The 25,949-nt window shown below is 45.7% G+C and overlaps 1 protein-coding gene across 1 annotated transcript in view; it reads left to right on the top strand.

The window, feature by feature from the left end:
- The window catches only part of RETREG1 (reticulophagy regulator 1), a 123,844-nt gene that overhangs the window by 9,364 nt on the left and 88,531 nt on the right, over positions 1–25,949 (top strand). The window contains exon 2 of the mRNA XM_029219063.1: positions 23,271–23,377. Within this exon, the coding sequence (XP_029074896.1) occupies positions 23,271–23,377 (107 nt within the window). The remainder of the gene's footprint in view (positions 1–23,270; positions 23,378–25,949) is intronic.

Genomic DNA, 25,949 nt, shown 5'->3' with positions numbered 1-25,949 from the left:
AGCATTTATTAGAAGCACAGTACATGTGGAAGAACACACAGGCAAACTTGGAGTGAGTTGCGTGCAGTCGGGGTGGCTTAGGTTGCTTACATGGGGGCAGTTTTCCGGGTTGTCTCCGGCCAGTCATCTCACTTGTGCTTTCACCTGATCCGGGCCCAGTGATCCTGCTGGTATCTTATCTCGAAGTATCAGCGGGAGACCAGTTGCAGCCCCTCAGCCTGGAGCCAGTCTCCTGCCTCCCTGTGTTCACTCCTTCTGCAGAGTCCTGAGCCCGCCCCCATGCCATTCTCCACCTGCCCTGCTGATGCCCGATGGGTCCTCTGACAGGTGTGGCATTTGTGAGGATGGGGGAACGGAGAGGGAAGGGTGGAGACAGGGGAAGGGAAGAGGGACAGCAGGGGCCTCTGGGGAAGCCCGTGGCGGCTGGGCTTAGAAGGACACCTGCTCCTCTGACACCTGAGGACCAGGGGGAAAGGTGGGCACACCTGGAGGGCAGGTGGCTAAGGGTCACCTGCCAGTGGCAGCTGATTTCTCTTTGGAGGAGGGTGAGTTCCTGAGATTGAGCGGGTTGAGGGTGGATGAGCCTGGCTGTCGCTTTCGTGGGGAAGGAGATCCACGTTTACAGGCCCTTTCTTGTACAGCTCTATTTTGCTGTTGCTCTTAGCATTTTTTTCTCTTTGATCTTTCTAACTCTCCAGCATTTCTGGAGAACTCCTTTTGATAAAGGTCAACTCTATCAGACCCCCACTTCAGTTTCTCTTCTCTTTCTTTCCCTGGGAGCCACCCTTCTTGGAGTCTTCCTCCCCCTGTTCTGATCTAGTCTGATTGTCCCCTGGGTCTTATGTCTCTGCAGGACATCTGCGTCGTCACCCCGTTCCCCCTCTCCTGTGTGAGAGCCTCTTTTACTGGACCCCTGCTGAGAACGGGGTCAGGAGAGTCAGCAGCACCCGTTTCTTCTCCTTGAGATTATTCATGATGGTTTAAGGTCTAAGGTTTTCTTGTGTTTGCTCTGAGTTCTTGGCGTCTGTTTTCTGTTACGGGACTCTTTCTTGGTGGGCTCTTCGGTATGGAGAGAGTACATCCTCTAGCATGTTTTGGAGAACTCGTGTGCAGAAAATATGTTTATCCCACCCTTCCAGCTGATTGCTGGTTTGGCTTGGTTTAGAACTCTGGGTGGGGAATAATTTTCCCTTAGAATTGTGGAGCACTGCCCTCCTTTCTCGCTTGCTTCCAGTGTTGCTTTTTGCAGATGGATACCTTTCCAACGCCTGATCTCTTATAGATGGTCTGCAGTTGGTCCAGCTATTGGTTTATGGTTTCTGGTATTTGGGTAAGGAGTCAGTCTGACTGCTGTGTTATTATAGCTTGTGCATTAGATCTTCGGGCAAGCTTAAAGCATTTCTTTTTGCCTTTCTTACTTCCGGGACTCAGTGTTTGCTTGCCATGTAAAGGCTGCATCTGACTTCGGTGGTCCATTCTCGAGATGGATGGAACAGAATACAGGGCTTCTGTGTGCCTCCAAAGGTGACTCATGCAGCAAAGAGCCTGAGTGGCACCTCCCCGCCCCGCCCCCCCGAATCGTGCAGGGCTGCTGCCCTGGCTGGCTCCCACGGGCTTGGCTGAGTCGTGCCCCGGGGGGTGGGCGTCAAGCCTGGCACCTGGCCCGGCTTTGCAGGAACTTGCGATCCTAGGATAGGCTGGGCCTAGTTGAACTAAAAGGCAGAGAGAATTCATACCTTGACCTCATTAGCACAACGCTCAAAACAAGTAGTGTCCTAACTTGTCATAGACCAGGGCACCTTGAGTCCAGAGTGTCACTGTTTACATTCGAGGTCTGGTTTGGAGCCAGATGCTACGTTGCTGCCCCTTTCTGCTTGTGTGCTTCCAGAAAGCCACACTGGCGCTCCTGGGTGTGTGTTTTGCTGATCTGTGTAGCACTGAACGAAATGGACATCCAGAGTCGCAGATTTCAGCCCAGGAGTCATAGCATGAATCTATTAGAATCACCTAGGACCCCGAGCTCCCCAGCTCTTTGGAGGTACTGACCTGCTTTCGGTATTTCAGACAGCTGGGGAAGAGGCTTATTTCCGTGACAAGGTTGCACTCACTCTGACCTAGTAAACTGTGCTATGTATTTTGTTAGCAGCTAAAACCTTTCAAAAGAAGGCACCTGTATGATGAAATAAAAGGTAGGGAATCCTTGCTTCAGTTTTACCCCCTCATTTTATAGATGAAGAAACTGAGTCCCAAGGCCCCACGATGAGCTGGTGACAACGCGACCCTTTTTGAAAACTGCACGCCACCAAGTGTGGAAGCCGTGAGCACGGGGAAACTTAGGAAGGTAGAATCACAGTGTTCCCAAGGGCAGAACTGCCCACTACATGATCTTATAGGCCCGTGTGGAGACTCTGCTGAGTGGATCCAACCACACCTCTGGGGTTTTGAGCGTCTGGAGTTGGTGTATTGACAGATCTCCCCAAGGCTCAGCAGGCCCCTCCAAAGCTCCTAGCCGTGAGCTTCAGGCCTTCCCCCGGGACTTCCCCCTCCCTTCTTCCCTGCTGTCACATAAGCCAGAGTTTGTAAAAGTCACTTTTGACAAAAGGAGACTTTCTACTGCCCTCAGTAGTCATGGCTTGCATTTGACTTGCACATCTACTCAAAGCAAGATGTTTACCATCCAGCTGATGGAGTACCACCTTCTTTCAAATGATGAGGGTAACTCGATCCTGGGAGACCTTTCCTAGGGAGAATTCTTGTCCCTAGAAAATGTATTTATTATTCAAAGGAAATATTTTTATATGTTCCTGAACTACAAATGGACAGTTAGGTTTGCTCAAACGCCACCAAGACCTGTTGAAATGAACATCGACCTGGTCCGTTTAATAGCTATATTTGTTGTCAAACCCAGCTTAAGGGCTTTTTTGTTAATAAAATCTCTTGAAAAGAGCTGTTGATCTCTTCTCTTCCAGCTCTCCTGTAGCTGGTGCACATAATACGGGGTGATCACAGACAAAAAGCATGCATGCCCTCAGTGTTTAAAAAAATTCAAGCTTTCCTGAGAAATAACAACAAAATATAAAAGCAAGGACTAAAGCTATCCATTCAGACAGCAGGGTTCAGGGACGGTGGTGTGCAAGACTGCAGCCGCTGCTGACTTGCCCATCCCAGGTCCCCCGAGGAGAATTTCACCAGGAGTCAGGAGGCAACCTTGTGGTCTCTAGCCCTGGGGCTCGGTTGCTCATGAATTTCATAAAATCCAAATCCATCTTTGTATATGGAGGAAATGGCTCATAAGCTGGAGGAAGGGACATTATATAAAATTCCTCTTGCCAGCTGAGTTCCTGTTCCATGAATGGATATATCTTGCAGGTATTGACTGTAGTTTGGAAACTGTACTTCATCTATTAAATCATCTTTTTAGGAATGAATATATATTTTCTTGCATACCTTATGAATTTAACTTCCAATTACCTTTGGGATAAATTCAAAACAACAGCTTGCATTGTCGCGTCGTGTAGAGTATCAGAAAGCTTTAGTGAGGGCCTTAAACCAGTTTATTTTCATAGTTAATGGAAAAAATGGTACATGTGTTAAATTTAACCTTTATCTTATAAGTGAATCTAAATATTTAAAGATATTTGACACTAAAGTTTCACTTTTGCCTCAAGTTCTAAGTTCATTAGAATAGCTTTTAAAATATAATCTAGTGGAAATGGAAAATATGATCCTAAAGTTGCTTTTTCTGTTTTTTAATTAACTAGCATGAACGAATACTAGCTTTCATTTATCAGCGTGGAAATTGATAGTTTCCATTAAAATGTTTCACTTTTTTTTTTTTTTTTTTTGTGGTACGCGGGCTTCTCACTGTTGTGGCCTCTCCCTTTGTGGAGCACAGGCTCCGGACGCGCAGGCTCAGCGGCCATGGCTCACAGGCCCAGCCGCTCCGCGGCATGTGGGATCTTCCCGGACCGGGGCACGAACCCGTGTCCCCTGCATCGGCAGGCGGACTCTCAACCACTGCGCCACCAGGGAAGCCCAAAATGTTTCACTTTTAATAATATCACTGAGTATTGTAGCTCTGATGTTGCCCGTGGAATCTCTGCTGTGTATGGGTTTGCCTGGTGCAGAAGGTGGATGTCTTAAGGCTCATGAGCCCAAGATTCGTGACATGCTTGCCGTGTGTCTGTGACATTCAAAAGCATGGCTGTTAACAAAAGAACCATGGTTGGGTATTGTCTTTAGAATGTCAGTGATGATCTTTGGCTTCTAGTTAGAAGAACTCCCAGATGTGTAGAAAGAAGCCCAGACATGTATTGTGTATGGGTGTGGCTTTCACATAAGCATGGCTGCTCCAGCGATGAGGATGCCTGCGCTGGCCAGGGCACCATCCTCCTTGACCTGACCAATCACGTCGATATCACAGTAAAGCTCGCAACAGGGCTTTATTCAGCACGGTGGCAAGTTAGGAGAGCCAGACTGACTTCCCTTTAAAGAGATACAAATTAACCTAAGCCAAGGTCCCAGGGCCATCTGTTATCCGTTGCTTCTCAAAAGGTCTTCAAAAACTGTGCAGACATTTTCACGCTCCTCATGCAATTTCCCCCCCATTTTGGCAAGCTGTTACTGTCATGATAGTGTGCTTCAGGAAGTTCATGATTAATGATGACGTTAATTACATGCATGATTACTTAATTACGTTAATTGACTCATCCATTCAACAAACATGGAATGAGCCACAATGCAGAAACGCATTATTGAGCACCTGCTTTTGGCCAGGTGGTGACCTCATCCGGGGGTGACGCTGGTGATCCGGACAGAGTGGGCCCTCCCCTCATGGAGCTTACAGTTTGGTGTCAGCAAATGATAAACAAGTGAACAAGCCAATGATATACAGGTGGGAATCAAGATCGAGTGCATGAAAGGAAAAAACGTTTTTCTGGGGAAGCAATGGGATGACAAATATGATCACAGTCGGCCAAGGAGGCAGGTTTTCAGGGTTGTGTTGCTACTGGGTGTGACCCCGGGGCAGTGTCTTGACCTTGTGTCTTTACCAAGCTTTTGAAACGCCTTTTGCCAAAGAACTCCTGTCCTCCTCGTTCAGAATAGCCAATCCCTTTTGGGGGAAAGCAGGTTTGAAGTTCTGATGTAGCTGACTGCATGGTTGGGGTCATTCTAAAAAGACATGTTAGGAACTGACCAAAGGCGTCTCTCTGTCATTTGTAAGCAGAGTTTTACCTCGCATTCACTTCTCGTCCGATTGAAATGCCAGCTTATGATTGAAATGTGGATCCTATTCAGTGCCAGGCTCCTGGTGCTTGCTCTTTGTGGCTGCGTCGAGGCGTTTTCTTTTATTGTTGGTGTTTAACGCCACATGTTATAAACACAGAAGCTGAGTCGCTCTTTTGGAGAGCTTAATGAGAAACTGTCACCTTTGCTCATCACGTGTGCTTTTACTCTGCTTCCTGGCATTGTTCTTCACCGGCGTTGTCTGTATGTTTGAAGAGTTAATTTGGCCCTGGGAATCTCAGGTGGAATTCTCAGGAGGACATTTGTTTTCTGCTAGAAGTTGGTTCGGACTGTGCTAAAGGAGGGCTTTGTTTCCCTTGTTTAATTAGAGAGAGCTGTAGGGCTGTTCCGGCCGCCCACGGGTGTGCACGGGAGGGCAGGCCTGCTGGTGATGCTCCCACCTTCTAGCACAGCCACGGGAGTTTGGAAACTGCGGGTGCTGGAGCGGGTGGCATTACTCCCTCCTATAACACGTCCAGTCACTATTTATCTTGTCTTCCTCTTTTATTGCTCCTTTTTGGCAAACGGTGAAAAGCATTAAAAACAAACAAACATCCCAAGAGGTTCACTTTTTTTAACCATTTTAAAAAAATTGAAGTATAGGGCTTCCCTGGTGGCGCAGTGGTTGGGAGTCCGCCTGCCGATGCGGGGGACGCGGGTTCGTGCCCCGGTCTGGGGGGATCCCACGTGCCGCGGGGCGGCTGGGCCCGTGGGCCACGGCTGCTGGTCCTGCGCGTCTGGAGCCTGTGCTCCGCGGCGGGAGAGGCCACAGCAGTGAGGGGCCCGCGTACCGCAAAAAAAAAAGAAAAATTGAAGTATAGTTAATTTACAATGTTGTGTTAGTTTCTGGTGTACAGCAAAGCGATTCAGTTTTATATATATATATATATACACACACACATACTCATATGCATACATACATATATATGTATCTGTTCTTTTTCAGATTCTTTTCCATTATAGGTTATTATAAGATATTGAATATAGTTCCCCGTGCTATACAGTAGGTCCTTGTTGTTTCTCTGTTTTATATATAGTAGTGTGTATATGTTATCCCAAACTCCTAATTTATCTCTCCCCCATCCCCTTTGGTAACCATAAGTTTGTTTTCTTCGTCTGTGAGTCTATTTCTGTTTTGTAAATAAGTCCACTTGTATCATTTTTTTTAGATTCCACATATAAGTGATATCATATGATGTTTGTCTTTCTCTGTCTGACTGACCTCACTTTTAACAAGTCAGGGGTGCATTGTTGTTCAGATCATTATTGCGGCTCCCAGGCTCTCAAAGTGAGCTTGGGGGGGTGGTCTGTGACCTTCACTGCTTCACCTACACACCCGTTGTGTTTTATTGATTGATCCTTTTCATATTAAGAAGATAAGGAAATGTTCACTGTGTTAGTTTGCCTTCTTCTATTGGGGTGAAAAAGGGTTTTCCTAATGATGAAATATCAAGTTCTTACCGCAAAGAGGTCTTCTCAGGACCAAATTTGTGGCTGTCATTTTGCATCTCAACTCATGGTTTGAATTCCTGTGGGCTAAGCTTAAACCTGAGTAATCGTCTTTTATTTTCTCTTTGCCAGTTTCATTATCTTTTTGTATTTATTCCGTGTTATAGTGGACATTTAAGCTCTCTCAATTGCTTTTTGGACTGAGATATAGTAGAAATAAGTGCTCTCAAAGGCAGGCTAGTGTGTGTGTGTGTGTGTGTGTGTGTGTGTGTGTGTGTGTGTGTGTGTGTGTGTGGCGGGCGGGGGGGGCTAAGGAGGAGGGGTGAACTAGAGGTGAACTAGCTTCTAGCAAGATGAGCCCAGTTAAAGGACTTAATCTTTTGAGCTTCAGTTTCCTCATTTGTCAGAAACAGTAAGAATTGTGGAGCGAGCTGCCTCACGTCTGTGGCACCCCGGCTGTGAACTCACTCGGGCCAGAGCCCTTGCCCCGTGGTTCTTTTTCCGAATCACAGTTTCCCACTTAAAAATGTTCCATTAAATTTTATATTACTACTTGTGTGTGCTATATACGGAAAGTTAGTTTTAAAATCATAAATTGTAAAAGAAGACATTAAAATATTACTTTCAATAAAAATAACTTCTTAGGTGCTGGAAGCCTGATTTGCGAATTGCCTTGCACTTCCGGGGCCAGGTTCCACTAATCCACCGGACAGGGCGGTTTCGTTATAGGGGGAGCTGGCTCCCGCCCGTGTGTTCACACACGCCCTCCGTCTGAGCGGGTGGGAGAGGCTCTGCTTGGTTTGCTCCTCAAACCCTGCCCAGGGGTACTGGAGGTCCTGGGCTTGGAGTCGGGGGACCCTGAAGAATTGGCAGCCATCAAAAGAGATTCATTCTCATCCCAAGTTTACTCTTGGTTTGGAATGTTCCAGAAACACAGTCTGGGGAATTTCGAGGACTGGGGTCCATGAGGCAGCTACCGGTTCTCTCTCATGCCTTGTGCACGGATGCACAGGCCTCTCTCTCTCTCTCTCTCTCTCTCTCAATCTGTATTTCTGTCTCCACTTCTGTTTTCTCTTTTGATTGGACCCATAGGAAAGAACCAGAAAGGGTTTTCCGACCCGGATGACACAACAAGTCTTGGGCCTTGAGGTGGCACTGCCAATCACAATCCAGCTGGACAGTGGCCATTGGCATGTGGGCCCAGAGTGGGCCTTCCTGAGTCAGAATACTGGTGCCCAGATATTTGCTGTGCTTTCTCCTGCGCCTCCGGTTTGGAGGTGGAGTTTCCAGGGGTCGTGGCTCCCCCGTGCACTGGGAGTGATGGCCTACGTCCCCCGTCCTGTGCCAGCGACTAGAAGGACATCCAGTGGACCTGCACACACCCTTTTTATTTTTACTCAGGTTTTGAAAACATTTCCCACCCTGTGTTGGTCAGGCAGCCACACCAAGTAGGATTGTAATCTCCAGCTTTGACTGACCCGTTCCTGGTGTTGCCTTTTGTAGGGACAGACGCCCACGTGTGTCATCACTGTTCTGCCCCTTGAATGTATCTGTGGAAACTGTGATGACAAGAGTCCACATCCCGTCCTGGGTGTTATGTGGGTTTGGGGGAACATTTTGGCATCCAATAAGAAATGTAGGTGATGTTCTTCCTGGGACGGCTACTGGATATGGTTTTCCTGATAGTAAGGGAATGTTTGTGTGGGGAGGCTGCTTGCCCGCATCTTAGGGAGGCTGTGTTCATAAACGGGGTGACCCTGGGTCAGCCCTGCTGACCCGCACGGCTTTGGTACACTGATAAAGGACACTTGATCTTGGCCTTCCGATAAGTGGCCCTCCCAGGATGGCAGAATTACTAACTCAGTGCTCAGTCTTGATGTTTTGGACATTTGAAACAAATTAGATAGCTGCTTCTCTGCGTTGTGTGTTTGTTTGGATTTAGTGGGTGAGTGTATAACTTACCGTCCAATCCTAAGTATGCCGGACAAGGTGTCAAGCAGGGTACTGTGGTCTCTCGGATCTGAAGTCACCTGTTTGTTCTAATCCACACAGTTTCTTACAGTTTGTTCAGCTATTTCAGCCTTGGTCTCTTTGGCAGCCTGAGAGAATGTCTCATTTTCTAGCAGGGAGTTTAAGAGAGACAGGATAGTCCTCAGATCTGCGGGGCTGACCGGGCCAGCTGCAGGCTCGTTCACCTTGACGTAGAAGTGGACCTCGTGGTGGTCAGTTCAGTCCAGACACTTGGCTCAAGGGGTGTAGAAGCCTCAGTCCTAGTTCTGGAACATCGTGGCCTCAGACTGGGAGGGAGAGGGTCTGGGCTGTGTGAATCTTGTTGCCGAGCCTAGGATCTTGACAGGGAATGGTCATTCCAGGAGGCCCATATCTGTGTGCCCGTGATCTTGGACAATGTGTATTAGAGTGTGATCGGGGTTCTTTCACCTGGAAAGGGATTGGCTGGAGCTGGGGAGGCAGAGCCCTGGCCGGGCTTCCCATGAAGAGGGGGAGGAGAGGGTAGGGATGGGCTGGACCAGGCCAACCAGCAGGGCAGAGCCAAGGTGGGGTGGGGGCCACGTGGAAGCAGCAGGGCTGAATTCCAGTTGCTTGCATCCTTGGGTTTTCGCAGTGAAGGAGCTGGAGGCACAAGAAGATCATCGACAGCTGTGGCAACGCTGCCAGTCTTGGAACTGCACAGTGGCTGAATTCCTTTTGGGGGCCCCTGGACAGGGTCAGGTGCATTGGAATGGGGTCTTGAACGGAATGCGGATGTGAGCTGATGAGTGGGTGACCACAGCTGAATGGGCATTTAAAAGGCAGGAGCCCATATGACAATTGCTCTTTCAACCCTGCTATCTAGAACATTCTGGTGCTTTAGATTGGTTGGTTAAAGTGAGATGCCAAGGGACTCCATACATGGTGTGTAAATAGGGAAGTGGACTTGGAGTCAAGAAGACCCAACTCTTTCAATTAGAGGCTGGACAGTTTTAGACAAATTGCTCTAACCTAGTCTATTTATGAGTGTATAATTTCCACATATTAACTTCATCGGGCGGTGCAGGAGCATTAAATGAGATGAAGATGTAGAAAACAAACTTATGGTTATCAAAGGGGAAAGGAAGTGGGAGGGAGGGATAAATTAAGGGTATGGGATTAGGGGCTTCCCTGGTGGCGCAGTGGTTGAGAGTCCGCCTGCCGACGCAGGGGACGCGGGTTCGTGACCCGGCCCGGGAAGGTCCCACATGCCGCGGAGTGGCTGGGCCCGTGAGCCATGGCCGCTGAGCCTGCGCGTCCGGAGCCTGTGCTCCGCAATGGGAGAGGTCACAACAGTGAGAGGCCTGCGTACCGCAAAAAAAAAATAAATAAATAAAAGAGTATGGGATTAACAGGTACAAACTACTATACACAAGACAGATAAGCAACAAGGATTTACTGTATAACCCAGGGAGCTATATTCAGTATCTTTTAATAACCTATAGTGGAAAATAATCTGAAAAAAAAGTATGTAAGGGAATCATTTTGCTGTACACCTGAAATTAACACCTGAAACTAACAATGTTGTAAATCAATTATACTTCAACAAAAATTGCGAGGACGATGTGAAAATATCTAGCAAATGGTAAATCCTCATCACGTCCCAGCTTCTTTCTTTCTCAGGCAGGCCCATAATGGTTCATTGAATTCATTACTGTATGTCTGGCCCCCCTACCCCCTACCCAAGAGCTAGTCTTAGAAGCCTCTTTAACCCCTGCCACTGTGTCTTGTGCCCGGTGTATGCATTTTATTTATTTATGAAGGAAGAGGCCCCAAGTTCAGCTTGGATTTGGATCAGTTGTGAGGTTTTGCTTCTAGGTTTACGGTTCATGGACTCAGAGAATGTTTGGATGGGAAATGCCTGGGGAGATCACTGCAGGTCAGTGTTTGCAAACCTAGCTTATTAACACGTAGATTCGTGTGCCTAACCCCAAGCATTCGTCTCTCCCAGGTCCAGGATGGAGCCCAGGAATCTGTATTTTGAAAAAGTGTCCTGAGTAATGTGATGGTCAGTCATCTTGGGAAGGACTTATCTAGACACTGTCCACTTTACAGATGAAAATACTGAGGCGTAGAGAGGAGGATGGAGGTGTTTCTTACCAGCTGTGTGATTGGGGCCAAAACTCAAACTCTGCAGGTGCCACTGGGCAGACACACAGTATATATCTCATTGCCATTTGCATACAAACCCATGTAAACCAACAGGGCTGCCATGACAACAGCTGCTTGACCTCGTATTTATTTCTTTTTCCCCCTCTGTGCGTCTGGGTTTCACTGTCCGTTTTCTGTACACCGCCACCCCGCCGTCATCCCTCTTATTCTCCTGCGCTCCACTGCAATGCGTGACTTTGATCAGATCTCTTCTTTCTTCTTCTAGCTCCGTTCTGTGACGGAATCTTGGAGTTAGTATTTAACTTACTGGTAACTCAGCCGGAAGGGGCAGCAGAGGCTGGCTCACCCAACCCTGCTCGGAAGTCAGCTTCTACTGAGCTGCAGTGACCACCTGGGACAGGTGTGAGGCAAGGTGGATGGGCAGGCATTATACACTAGGAGGCGCTAAAGAGCCCACCGCATGGCCCGGTGCTCCTGACTTGATTTGCCTGTGGCTTTTCTCTTAATTCCATTGCAGAGCTGGGGTAAAGCAAGCCTGATTTCGCCTTGCCTTGACCTCAGATGGACTTGGTTCCACTCCAGCTGCGCCCTCGCCCCTCCCACTCTCCAGGCTCAAGAACGCAAACTCCCCGCTGCTCCTCCCCACTGTCTTGTGGCTTGTCCAGCGTGCCTTGCTGAGCTGGGCACGTTCCCTGAATTCACTGGATTATCGCCACCGGTTTCTACTGGAGCCAGCCCGACTCGGACCCTTTCTGGTTGCTGCAGTGTGACGCCTCCCTGCCTATGGGTGGCTTCCAGAATTTCTCACCTCCCTCTGTAAAGAAGCTCGCCTGTTTATTTTTCTTCATGCTTGTCACCTCTCTTGCTTCTAATTCACTTTTCTGGTCATCACAACTAAAGAAGTACTTCTCTGGTGAAAAAAAAAGAAACGCCTCCGAGTTTGGCTTAGTCTCTGATTTGCAATGAATCGAGTCATTATCTTGCTCCATTGCATGATTACCCTCTTTTTTCTCAATTATTTAAAATCGTATATTTTGTTGATTCCTAAGAAATATATCCCCCTTCTCCTTGACATACCTTCACGTTTACACAGGTTTGAAATTGGGATGCATTTTACAATTCAGAGGGTCATGGCTTATTTGCCAGCTTCGTTTCCCCCTTAGTGGTGTATAGTTCAGTTTCACATCGCGTCTTCAGACAGTATTTTTGCAGGATCTGGATAAAAGACCAGGAAAAATTGAAGCCAACTTCAGAGAAGATTCAGAATTTTGCGATATTAAGGAAGATGGCTGCCAGTATGCCTAACACTTGAGAAGAGGACGGAATTATTTTCCAGAAAGATGTGATCTGGACTTTGAACAGTGTTGGATAAATCACATGAGGTCCTTCTTTTATGATTAGAGCCACCATAACATTAAATAAAGCCAATGTGCACGAAGGACTCTACCTAGGCAGAGTCAGTGGTTCTATATATTTCAGTAAAGGAGAGCTAAACCTCCTTTTTAGATCTCTCTTTTGAAAGAGCTACAAAACAAACACTACAGATTAATTCCTGCATGAGAACTATGGAGGGTTCTAGTGCTTTTGTCCGTAGACTTCCTTTCTCTGAAGACAAAAATGTGTATTTTAGCTGCTGACAGCCTTCATTTCATAGTACAAAGTGGGTTATGCTTTACCCAGAAATGAGGGTTAGCTTTTTACACATGGGATTAGCTAAACATCCCATGGGATGTCCTTTTCATCCCTTACCAGAGAAGTTGCTCTGTTTGTTTTTGTGAACTATCCCTTTCTTTGCTTTTACAAGAAATTTATGCTGTCGAGCTATTTAATTTGGCCTTGCAAAACTTATCATGAAGTAGTGGAAGATTTAGTTAGGCTTTCCTCGTGTATCAAATAGATACACAACTAGTCGAAAAAAAGTTTTTTAGAGATTTATAGTTTGCCGCGGAGCGGAGGTCCACAGAAGATCACTCTAGTGCTTTCGTCTCCTTCTCCATCATGTAAATTGTCCACATAGCCCATCCCGGGGCTTCCTTCCTCCAATCCCAAGCCCCACGCACACCTGGCATCCTGAAACCAGTAAAGGGACCAGGAAAAGCTGTGGCCTTGAATGATTCGTGCACAGAAAGCTGAGACGATGGGTGACCTGAGTGTAATTTAGTTCCCAGCCTGTCATTTTTCCTTGTTAAGTATCTTCGTGGAGTGGGTGTCTAGCTCTCCTGTCCGTGGCTTATGGGCAGCGAATGCAGACTGGTTTGATGTTAGTCAAAGCCCATAATTTTTTAAAAATTTATTTATTTTATTTTATCTATGTATTGTTTTTGGCTGCATTGGGTCTTTGTTGCTGCGCACGGGCTTTTCTCTAGTTGCGGTGAGCGGGGGCTACTCTTCATTGCGGTGCACGGGCTTATTGCGGTGGCTTCTCTTGTTGCGGAGCACGGGCTCTAGGCGCATGGGCTTCAGTAGTTGTGGCACACGGGCTCTAGAGCACAGGCTCAGCAGTTGTGGCACACGGACCTAGGTGCTCCGTGGCATGTGGGATCCTCCCGGACCGGGGCATGAACCCGTGTCCCCTGCATTGGCAGGCAGACTCCCAACCACTGCGCCACCAGGGAAGCCCCCAAAGCCCATAATTTGTTAGGAAAATTTTCTGCTTAAAATCACAGCCCATTCCAAAATGGGCATCATTTGGGGGCTCCTCTATTTTTTTTTTCTTTTACAATTAGTTGAGGGTCTACCCTTGCAGTTGTTTCGATTTTCTCTGGACCCCACCTGTTTTCCTTATACCCTGCCTCGGCTCTGAGCATACAGTTGGGTCTTATTTCTTAGCTGGCCCAGGTAGCAGCGTAGAGACTAGTGGCATAAACCATCCCAACAATACCAAGTGGGCTCTGGCTGTTGGTGACTTGAAAACTAGATTAAAATTCAAAATGATGTAACCGAACCAGAGAACGAGAGAAGAAAGCATAGAAAAAAGAAAAAACAGGAAGAAAAAAGCAAATAGACAAATGTATCCAATATAAAAATGAATCAGAAATGACGCTATACAAGCATGGCTAGAAATCATCCGTGGACTGTAATTATCACAAGCTAAACATGAGTCAGCTGCTGGTAACGTTGTTTTTTTTTTTTTTTTTTTTTTTTTGGCCGCGCTGGGTCTTTGTTGCTGTGCGGGCTTTCTGTAGTTGTGGCGCGCAGGGGCTACTCTTCGTTGCCGTTTGCGGGCTTCTCATTGTGGTGGCTTCTCTTGTTGTGGATCACGGGCTCTAGGCGAGCAAGCTTCAGTAGTTGCAGCACGTGGGCTCAGTAGTTGTGGTTCATGGGCTTAGTTGCTCCACGGCATGTGGGATCTTCCTGGACCAGGGATCGAACCCACGTCCCCTGCATTGGCAGATGGATTCTTAACCACTGTGCCACCGGGAAAGTCCCAATGTGGTATTTTTTTTAAAGCAGTCATCCCACTGGGATATAGAATTGGACACAACTTGATAAAAGAAAGTGCACATAGTGAGTTGCAGAACTTTACCATCCCAATAGCAGCTAGACCATACAGTATGTATTTATAGGACAAATGGGTATTCTTATATACATATGGTTTTATATGTGTATGAAACTTGTATATAATTTTATATATTTATATATAGCATATAATTGTCATACGTAATGTTTACCTACCATGATATGTCTGTGTATATTATAGTTGTCCTACATAATGTTTACCTGTCTTGGTTTCCAAAGTCTTGATTACCCCTTGTCAGATGAATGTTATCTTACGTCAGCTAAAAGAAGTACATGTAACTGTCTTAGTAAACAGAAATGATATTTTAATTTAATTGGTTATAAAAAGCCCATCCAGCTGCAGAAAGATATTTACAAAAGCTGGAAGCTTAGGAGTTCGTATTGCTTCTGAATGCGCTCACTTCCAGGATCTGTTGATGCAGGCACAGGTCCCTAGTCTGACTTGGAGAAAAGCAAGTGTCCGTGGCCTTTTTATTGAACTAAAAGTGATTTTAAGGCGAAAAAAGGCCTTTATAGGGCTGGCTAAATGGACATGTGAGCTATGCAGTCGCACAGAGCCTGGTGCTCAGAAGGCCCTGCACTTGGGGATTAATGCTCTGAGGCCGCCGTCTTGTAATTCTTAGTACTTCCATCGTTGAATGTGTGTTTTGTCAGTGAAGCTCAGCAGGATGATGACGCACAAGCTGGGAGCGTGGGGCCTCAGCTCACGTGTGAGACCTCCTCCCGGGATGGGCTTCTGGGCGCCAGCCCTGCCCACCCTCCCCTTTTCCACCCCACCCTGCATGACTGCCCTGGGTCCTCCACCCAGGGCGGTGGCCAGGTTGCATCGGTAGGGGGAGGCTTGTGTTCCCCTGTGACCGCCCGCCCCTCGCTGGGGCCTGAGCGCAGGTGTGAGAAGGGTCCTCCTCAGGCACAGATCACCATCTCGCCCCAGCCAGCAGCGCCTCGGTGAGCAGAGTGGTGAGCAGGCAGGGACCTCACCCCCCCGCTCCCCCCGCCCCCTGCCCTGGATCCAGGTCCCAAACACACCCTAGAATCGAGGCTGCAATACTGTGGGGAACTCCTGTTTGTTGTGGGTTGGGCCTGCAGTCTGGTGGGGAGGGGAGGTTGACTTCTGCATCCCCAGTGAGGTCTCTGCATTTTCACCTTGCACCGGACCTGGAAAATTACGTAGCCCCCCTGAGTGAGAAAGATGCCTGTCCACAGCCGCCCCTCTTCAAAGTCTGTACTTTATCATTCTGCTTCCCATGACCTCATGGGCATCGTGCAATGTGACCACAACCCGTCTCTGAATAATGGTTCTGCAGCATTCAGGAATCCTCTGGCCACCTGTATGCAGCCGTTTTTGCTTCAAAATTCCCCCCGTGGGTGAGGGGGTCACCACGTGTTTCTGTGAATGGCAGATCGGCAAGGTCACCCTGGGGCTTGGATCAGGCTGTGCCATGGGATGTGCGTGGGCAGGTCCTAATGGTGTTTGGTTCTTCTCCTGAGAGCTGTTCTATACCTCAGAGTAATTCTCAGCTTCAGCCAAGCAGATCAGCACTTACAGGCACTCAGAGATAGGAATGCGGCAGGTTTCAACAAGGCGTTTAAGAAAATCTCTTATTATGTCTTTATGGGCAGGATGGAGTAACGTGGATGGAATGTAGCGGCAAACTGGATGGCCTGTCATATTCATAAAGTGCCGATTAATAAATTAAATAATAGGTCAAATAAATAGATCATTTAATAAATTAAATAATAGATTAATCTAATTAAATAATAAATAGATTATTTAATAAATTAAATAATAATATAAAATTATATAAAAATAATATAAAATTAATAATAGATCACTGTGGGAGTCACAGGGCTCCAGTACCGATCGATCTCCATCCACCTCCAGCAGTGTAGACGAGGACAGATGACACGCAGATCTCAAATGTGTGGATGTCATGATGCCGGACAGGAGAACAAATGTGATTGATGACACCATTAAGGGCTGTGGGTTTGAATGACGGACCATGTCAAACAAGAACCAGTGTAATAGGACATACTGAGATTCAAAAGTTGCATCAGGAAAATAGAATCCTTGAGGGTTTTAGCTGCCTGTAAATTCAAAATAAGCCAGTATGCTGATAGAGCTGTTAAAAAAAAAAAAAAAAAAAAAAGGCTGCGCCCAAATGAGTTAATCAGTTGAAAACCTAATGACCGCACAAAATCCTGCACACACATTTTTAGAGCAGTTTTATTTATAATTGCCCAAAATTGGAAGCAGCCAAGATGTCCTTCACGAGGTGAATGGATAAATGGTGGTACATCATATGACGGGATATTATTTGATAACAAAAAGAAATGAGCTATCAAACCATGAAAAGACAGAGGAACTTAAGGAAATACTTAGTGAAAGGAGCCAGTCTGAAAAGGCTACATACCGTATGATTCCAACTACATGACATTCTGGAAAAGACAAACTAGTAGATACAGTAAAATGATCAGTGGTCAGCAGAGTTTATGGGGAGAGAGGGAGGCATGAATATGTGGAACACAGGGACTTTTAGGGCGGTGAAAATACTCTGTATGATACTATAATGATGGATGCGTGACGTTATGCATTTGTCAAAGCCCGTAGAATGTATGACACAAAGAGTGAGCCCTACTGTGATCTGTGGACTTGGTTAATAACATATCAACATTGGTTCATCAGTTATAACAAATGCAAGATGTTATAACACTGAAGCAAGATGTTCGTACCAGGAGACACTGTAGGTGGGATGGGAGGATGCGGGAGGAGATATATGGGAAGTCTCTGCACAATCTACTCAATTTTTCTGTAAACCTAAAACCGCTCTAAAAAATACAGCCTATTAATTTAAAAAAAAAAAAAACAAGACTGTATAGGTAGAGCTATGGAATCCAGAACAAATGGATTCACGGCCCCTCCTGGTTCCCCCCATCTGTAGGGACCAGATGCCCGGTGGGAGCATTTGGTCTGAAAAGAGTCACACCTGGAGCCTGGCCAGAGGAGGGATGGGACGCCTGGGGAAGAGGTGAAGGGACCAGGGATGTGTGTCCTAAAGAGGTGTGAACATAATCCTCGCTTTCTGCAGTCTTGGTGCTGGTGGCTGGTGTCTTTGAGGAGCGCTCCTGGCATCTCTTCAGTCAGTTCATCACACCCTGAGCAGACATACTCTTGAAAATTGGTGACAGCCCTTCCAGCTATTTTCATGTGATAACAGGAGGTGGAAGAGGCAGGAGCTTGCGTCTGGGAGGTATTTAGCAGAGTGGTGAGAGAGCTGGCTTAGAGCCAAGCTGTCTGGATTCCTGGATCCTGTCTGGATCCTGGCCCCGCCTCCCCTGATCTTGGGGCCTTGGGCAAGTTTCTTAACCCCTCCCTGCTCATCTGCAAAGTGGACTACCTTCCTCATGGGATTGTTGTAAGGATGAAATGAGGGAATACATTAAGTGATGGCTAGAACCGTGCTCGCACTCACTAGGCGTCAGCGGTTTTATTCACTGCAGTGTGGTCTGGAGGGCAGAACTAGCGCCGCTGGGTCAAGGGAAGCCAGCCTTAAGGGCACTTTCTCACTCTTCTGTTTTAGCCTCTGCACTCTTGCTGTTCTCTGTGCTTACCGTGTTCCCGACCTGGAATGCCTTTGGCGCTTTCCACCTGGCAAAGTCTGACTGCTCTAGGGAGGCAAAGCTTAAACACCCGCCTTCTCTCGAGACCTCACTCTGCCTTCCTTATGCAGTTATCGGCCCTCTTTCCTGCTCCCACACCCTTTTGGAAAGTACTGATACTTGGGTTAAACATAGTTGTTCACTTGTCTGCTTCCCGGCTTCGCAGGGATTTAGTCATCAGTGTGTCCCTGCCGCTAGCCCGGTGTCTGATAATCACTGGTTATGGAATGAAAAGGGAATTTCCCCTTCCCCCAGTAATAAAAGGATACAGTAGGAAACTGGATGCTGAAGACATGCTGAGCTCCCCGATATGAGATGTATTTCAGTAGAGATGGGTGATTCTCACTGAGGGAATCATGGGTTGGATGAAAGTGTAGTCTTTCTCTGAGTGGTGCCACAGAGCGCCAGCATCAGAATTGCTTACGGCCCGCAGACAAGGATTTTTTTTTTGTGATGTCCTATGAGACAGTTTTCATATAAAAGAAAGATTGGTTTGAAACAATTCTGTTCAACTACCTTTTAAAAAATAAATTTTGATTAAGTAAGGTTGAAAACCCTTGTTTTTCTTTGAGCTTTCAATTTTAGCTAACATAACTTACTATTTTGTTTATAAATCGATCAAACTTTAACAAGCATTTTCAAGAGAGTCTTTGGTGAATGACTGGTTTTATTAAAAAGTTTCACTATACTCCCTTCAACATTTTAAACTGCATTTGTAAATTTTATATTTTCCCTGTCCCTTTAAAGTACTTTATTATCAAAGGTTACTAAGGTTATACTAAGAGACTCAGGAACCAACCTGATTAAGCTTCCACCAGCCAAGATGGGCCACTTGATGGTCAGTAGGGATGAGACTGCAGCGGGCTGGAGCACATCATTCACAATAACACTAAAAAAAAAAAAAAGTAATGACCCAAACCAACTTTGTTGCCTTTAGGGGATACTAAGGAACTGTCTCATTATCTTGAAGGCTGGTAAATAAAGAGAAAGAATCAAGCGTTGATCCTGCCTTTCCCATGAGATCCGTCTCTTCCGGTCATCAAACATTGATGAAGGGGAGTTTCTCTTTATAGATGTGACCCAGCTAATACCCGTAGCAAGAATGAAGGGCTCCTACCCCTGGGTAGTCCCTGAGGAATCAATGCCAGGCAGTCATCATGAATGGCTGCTAATGTCACAAAAATAGAGACACCAGACAGTATGCGCCTCCTGATGGGAACACACACCTCCACCTATCATGCAGCTCTATAGGAAAAACGATTGAACCTAAACCTGGTCAAGACTCTAGATGCAACTGCCAACTTTTCCAGTCTGCAGCAGGGGGTAAAGGAAAATGTCAAACTAAACCACAAGGATACAAGGGGGTGATTCTCTGACTCTGGAAAACTTCACTGGACAAAACGAGTCTGTTTCTTCCGCAGAAATTTTCAGCAAAAAAAATAAATAAATAAAAGAGAAAGAGCAAGAGAGATAGAGAGATGGGGGGCGGGCAGGAGACCTATAAATTACAGGAAACTTAAAACTCACATCTATCCATTTCAGTGTATGACTTTTTCAGTTTCTGTTTCACTCTTTTACTCTGTGTGTGTGTGTGTGTGTGTGTGTGTCACGTGTGTACATGTGTGTAAAAGATGACTGGGCAAATGTGAATGCTGACAGGTATCTGATGACATTAAGAAAGTAAAGCAATTTTATTAGGTGTGATAGTGGTATTGTTGTTAGGTTAAAAAGTGCTTTTTTGTTTTTGAAGATAAATGACAACATTTACAAGTTAAATTATATGATGCTTGATATTTGCTTCAAATAATTTGGGTGTGTATGTGGTGAGGGGAGCTTGGTGGGTGGGAATATAGAAGAAACAAGATTGGCCATGAATGGAGAATTGTTGAGGCTGGGTTTATTATACTTTGGTCTCTCTTTTTGTATATATTCGAAAGTTACCAAAGTAGAAGTTTTTAAAAAAATGACTTTGTCTAACAACCAGGATCTCCCAATATTAGGCAGTTCCTGTAAAATAAATAAACTCATAGATGTTCCTAAGATTTTAATTTCAAACCACAACTCTAAATTATACTACATAGTTTTTAAACTGGAACCGTGAGACGAATTATCGTAGGCAGTAAAAAAATAATTAAAAAACCAAATACGTGCAGGTTTTTCTAAGTACAGATTATTACTATTAGGACTTAGTTTCCTAAACATGTCTATGCTTAATTCTTGGGCTGCAAAGATGCTCATCTACCAAGGAGACATGCAATCCCATACAGGTATGGCATTACCATCCCAAGTAGTTGTTGGGTTTGCTTTCTCATCTGGTTGAGGATTCTTAATGACCAATGAGACCCTTGGGCAAGATGCCAACTATACCCTGGCCCAGGGAACACGGGGGTGGGGTGAGGTGGTGGGGTGCGCATCCCCAGTGCTCTTGGGAGTTGCTACGGCAATGTCCTCTAAAGGAGGGCTTCTGGCATCCAGGGCGGTGGGTCAAAGTCCTGTCATTCCCTAATTTTTCTATTCCTGGAAGATTGTAATTTCCACTGAAAGAATAACTAATGACCTTCATTGCTTCAGTTGGTTTTGCATTTCTTTGGTTTTTAAAAGATACTTAAATGGCTTCCTGGCTAGCTCAGAAGACCTTTAGACTTGAGGGAACTTTCTCCCCTAGGGTTTTGCCTGACTCTGCCAAGAAGGCTATTCTAATGAAACATACTAATCTAACAGTTGCAGATTCCCTCCAATGCAGTGGGAGTCACACTGTGAGTTACAACTCACTTGTGGAGTCACTTTAGTGAGCCAGAGTCAGCATTTAAAAATATAATGGAATTGGAGGAAAGTATCAGAAGGCATCACACATTTGTAAGGATAAATACTATTTTTGAAACTTCGGTTTCATTTGTATGTATTTAGAGGTAAATGGATTTCTTATGGTGGATCACTATCAAAAATTTTGAAAACTGCCACTTCAGTGTGAGGTGGGGAAAACAGAGAGGCTGGCACACAGACAAGCGCAATAATTAATCATAAACTGACAGCGAGCAGGTAAGCCAAAAAGAAAATAAATACCAAAAAACAACTCGGGTTAAAAGAAACATAAGAGCTCAAAAATAGAGCAAGTGTTAGACCCATAGCGGAAGAACCAGTTATTGTTACTGAAGATGTGGATGTTGGCATCGTGGGTTGTCTTTTAGGTCTGCTCCTGCCTCTGCATATATTGTGCACCGTTTATTCCTTTTTGGTAGCACAGTGCCTGGCGCAGTGTAGGCCCCCGTAAATAAATGTTTATTGAATGTAAACACTAGTAATTAGACCACCTGTTTCGGAGGATCCGGCGGGGGCGGACCCTGGGGTCTGGGAGTCTGTATTTTAACAAGCTTCCCAGGCAGCCAAGCTACTGGCAGTTGCAGACCAATATTAAAGAAGCACTGACCTATTCTGCCCACTCTGGCCCAGGTCACACGCACAGGTAACATTACAGCCAGACATGGAAATTGGGTTGTCCACATTTTGGGAGAGGTTTTTTTTTTTTTTTTGGTGATACACGGGCCTCTCACTGTTGTGGCTTCTCCCGTTGCGGAGCACAGGCTCCAGACACGCAGGCTCAGCGGCCACGGCTCATGGGCCCAGCCGCTCCGCGGCATGTGGGATCTTCCCAGACCGGGACACGAACCCGTGTCCCCTGCATCAGCAGGCGGACTCTCAACCGCTGCGCCACCAGGGAAGCCCCTGGGAGAGGTTTTACCCACAACTTCAGCAGCATCTCACGTTGACCATTTCTCATCAAGCACATTGCATAACCTTCTAGCAGACGTCCTGGCCTCCGTGCTTCCTCCCTACTCCACCTCATCCTCTCTGCTGCCCCCTGGCCTTTATCCTAAACCACTCATCATTTCATTTACCTACTCTATACCTTTGGCTTTCTCTCTGTTGTCAGTAGTGACAACTAAACTCCCTACATATCCTTCAGGGCTTGCCATAGTCTGCCCCCAGCCTGGTACCTCAATTTCTTCTCTCTGCCAGTCTCCCAACTCTCTTGTTGTTTATCCCTCTGCTTCCGCAGGGCCATCCCAGACCACTTTCACGCCCCAGGCACACCTCACCCTTGCCTGACTCTTATCTTCTGCTCATGTTGTGTCCTCCAATTGGAACAGCTTCTGTTTTCCTCTGAATTGCATCCATCCTCCCAGACCAAGTTCAATGCCACTTTTTATAAATCTTCCCTGATTTGGAGCTAATCATTTCTCCTCCTTTGTTTCTCTTTGCTCTTTGCTCGTGTCTTGCTATAGCACCAAGACTCATTGCCTTGGACTTTTGTTAGTGCAGCCTGTGTTCATCTCTCTGATGAGGAAGTAAGTTCCTAGAAGGCAGTATTCATGTGTTCTTTGTTTCTTTATACATCCCACACTGCCTTACAACTAGTATTAAATGACATTTCTGTTAAATTGACTTTTCTGAGTTACGATTACACCAAAGTCAATATTAATTGGTAGCTTAGCCAACGAACTTACGTAGAACGGGCTTCAGCCTCTATATGAAGGCTCAGAGCTCCTTGTGACTTCCTTGCCATTGCATTCCTTTATAAACCCAATCAAAAACAAAACAAGACAAAAAGTACTGTAGGGTCTGTGTGCTGTTCGTGATAAAGAATTCTTTGTTTCCCTCTGGAGACGAGGTGGGCAGATAGACAAAAGGGCAGTGATCTTAGAAAGGGCTAGCAAATTGGATCCCTAATAACTGCTGTTTTTAAGAGATTGGTTGGGTGGGGGGTAGGATTTAAAGAAGTGGATGTGGCATTAGAGAAAACCGTAAGACAGAGGACAGCAAGTAAAGGGCATCTACTCCGGCTTCTCTTGTGCGTGAAAAAACCCTGCTGCTCTGCCTTTTTAATTTTAGTCCATCATGATTCTGCTCCAGGTCAGTTCTGTTCCATCTGTTAGCAGAGTGATATTTGGGCCATACCCAAAATAGCAAATCTTCTGCCCAGATTGGAGGTTAGAGCAGAAAGCCTGGCACAAAAGTCCACATGGCTCCAGTGCTTTTACTTCCCTGACTTTGATGCTATTAAGTAGCTTTCATGTGGTCACGTTGAGGGCGCTTTTGACAAGTGAAATCATTATTGAATGTATTTTTTGTTTCTGTGGCAGAAAGTAAACCTAGTTTTTAGAAAAAGGTACAGTCCTCAAGTTGAAATAATGATTTGTCTGTTTTTGCTGTGATAGGTTCCTTGCACTGACTCCATGGAGAGTGTATCACCTGGTTTCTGTCGTGATCCTTGGACGTGTTATTATGCAAATAATAAAGGATATGGTTTTGTCTAGAACAAGAGGTAAGAAAACTCAACATTCATTTTTATGGTATTTAATTTTCTAGACCCTGAATGTTTGACCTTTGTACAGGCAGATTAACTGAGCAGTCTTTGAAATGGAGCAAAATAACAGATTATATAGGGGACGGGTACGGTTTAGGGTACAGGTTAGGGTACGACAACGGTTTAGGGTTGGCGTAGGTTTAGGGTACGGGTTAGTGTTAGTGTACGGGTTAGGATTAGGGTACGGGTTAGGGTAAGGCTTTGGGTAAGGGTTAGGGTTAGGCTTAGGGTTAGGGTTAGGGAACGGGTACGGTTTAGGGTACAGGTTAGGGTACGACAACGGTTTAGGGTTAGCGTACGTGTTAGGGTACAGGTTAGTGTTAGTGTACGGGTTAGGATTAGGGTACGCGTTAGGGTAAAGCTTCGGGTAAGGGTTAGGGTTAGGCTTAGGGAACGGGTACGGTTTAGGGTACAGGTTAGGGTACGGCACTGACTTTTCTATTTTGAATGTGTGTTAAATATTATTTTTAAATTTATTAAATTTATTTACTATTTATTATTTATTTAACTGACATTGTCCATAGTCATAGCTGCTGCTGCTGGGCAAAAGGTTTGTGTGTGTTGGTTTCTCTTTTGGCTCTAAGTGCCGTTATTTTAAATACCATTTTGGTATTCAAGTAGGCTGCAGTGAGGATAACAGTTAAATATTTATTACATCCCATGTGATGAAACTGGGCCATTGGAAAATGGACTAGTTTATATAAATTTTTTCTCTGCCTCTGTGGAGAAAAACAATAAATTCAGGGCTTAGAAACAAGTAACGGTTAAATTCATTTTTAAAAATGAATTGAAAAATAAATTCATTTTAAACACCAAATTTTTCAAAAAATTCAAGTGAGAACTTGAATTATTTAAAAAAATGTACTTAAGGTTTTCTGAGTAATTTAACTATATCATAAATCTGAGTCAGGCTTTTCCATACTTGGAGGAGCTTCTTTCTACCAGGGTTTGAGCTAGTTTTTGTAGATAGACAAAAATCCCTGCTTGGAATAATTGAGCCCCATGAAATTAAGTGAAATAAGATTGATTTGATCAAAAATAGCTAAGAGGGGGTTACAGTGAAGCAGTTGATTCCACTAAAAGTAGCCCCAGATGGAGGGATGATTTTGGTAGGGCTCCATATAGGTGGATGCACGTAAGAACTGTCCAGGACCCTAGCCCTGGTGGGGATACTGAAGCTGCTTGTGGGAGGCACCCTTTCCTCCCTAACACTGACCCTGGGACCAGGGATATAGGCTGTTACGGATGTACCATTGTCTGTTATGGATGTACCATCATATTGTTCTATGGTGTGCTTTAAATCTGGTTTATATTTTAAGTCTTTATGGTTCTTAAACTAACTCATGTATAAGCCATTTAGAAAGATTGTTTTACATGTGTGTGTTTCAAGGTTTGAAGGTGATCCCTTCATTCACTGTTCTGGGAAGGTGAACAGGTGGGTTTTGTCTAGATATTGCTTTTCTTGAATCTGTAGATTTAGTTTATATTCTTGTACACATTCTTCCTTCTCTCCCTCCCCTCCTCCCACCCACCTCTTTTCTGTTTCAGAGAACAGACACCTAACTCTCTGCCTTCTAACCCTAACAGGCACCTGGCCTGCTACTTTCTGTTTACGCCAGATGTATTAATTCTGCCTAGAGGTGGGACATCTCCGAGCTGTAGGGCTTTGTGCTGGGGTTGGTGAGATCAACGCATGGCGATACCTGTGTTTCTGCCTTGATTCATAACTGATAAGAGGAGAACCTGTTTCTCTCAAATAGACTTGATAACATTTTCACCCTCTAGGAGCTCCCTCAGAGGAATCTTAGAAGAAATAGCCACTTAACCTATTTTACCTGCAGTCATTCTAGCTCAGTAGGGCAAGGAACCTCACAAAGCAAGCTGAGCATCTCGATGTTTTCAGTGGTGTACAAATTTGGTCCCAGTCTGGGCACAAGTTTTAAGGAACGGAAAAATGGGGGGGGGGGGCAAGGATGAAGTGGAAAGACGTTGTGACTGTCCTTCTCTCACTCTCATGAGGACCATTCCCTGCATTGCCTCATCAGCTTGACGTTCTTGCAAACGTGCAACTTTCATATTAAGTTGCAGGAAAGCTCTCCACTGCAAAGATTCAGTCCTTTAAAAAATTAGGGTGGTAGGGTGGGAAGCATACCAGTCTTCTAGAGCTAGTTGGCTCCATTTCTCAGCTGTGGAGAGGCCCCGTCAAAGACCGTATTGGTTTCCTGTGGCTGCAGTGACAAATTACCACAAGCTTGGTGCCTCAATACAACAGAAGTGTCTTCTCTTACAGTCCATAATCAGTATCACGGGGCCAAAATGAAGGTGTGGGCAGGGCCACGCTCCCAGATTCCTTGAGCATCCCAGCTTCTGCCGGTTGCTGGTATCCTTGGCTTGTAGGGCATCTCTCCAGTCTGTGCCTTTGTGATCCCATCACCTCCTTCTCTGCCTGTGTCAAGTCTCCCTCTGCCTTCCTCTTGCAAGGACACTTGTGATTCCATTTGGGCCTCACCTGGATAACCCAGGACAGTGT

Source organism: Monodon monoceros, unplaced genomic scaffold, assembly GCF_005190385.1.
Source record: "Monodon monoceros isolate NGI ecotype Baffin Bay Population unplaced genomic scaffold, NGI_Narwhal_1 Super_Scaffold_12, whole genome shotgun sequence".
NCBI lineage: Eukaryota > Metazoa > Chordata > Mammalia > Artiodactyla > Monodontidae > Monodon > Monodon monoceros.
The sequence above is the reverse complement of the archived record's forward strand: the minus strand, read 5'-3'. Positions and strand labels throughout refer to the sequence as shown.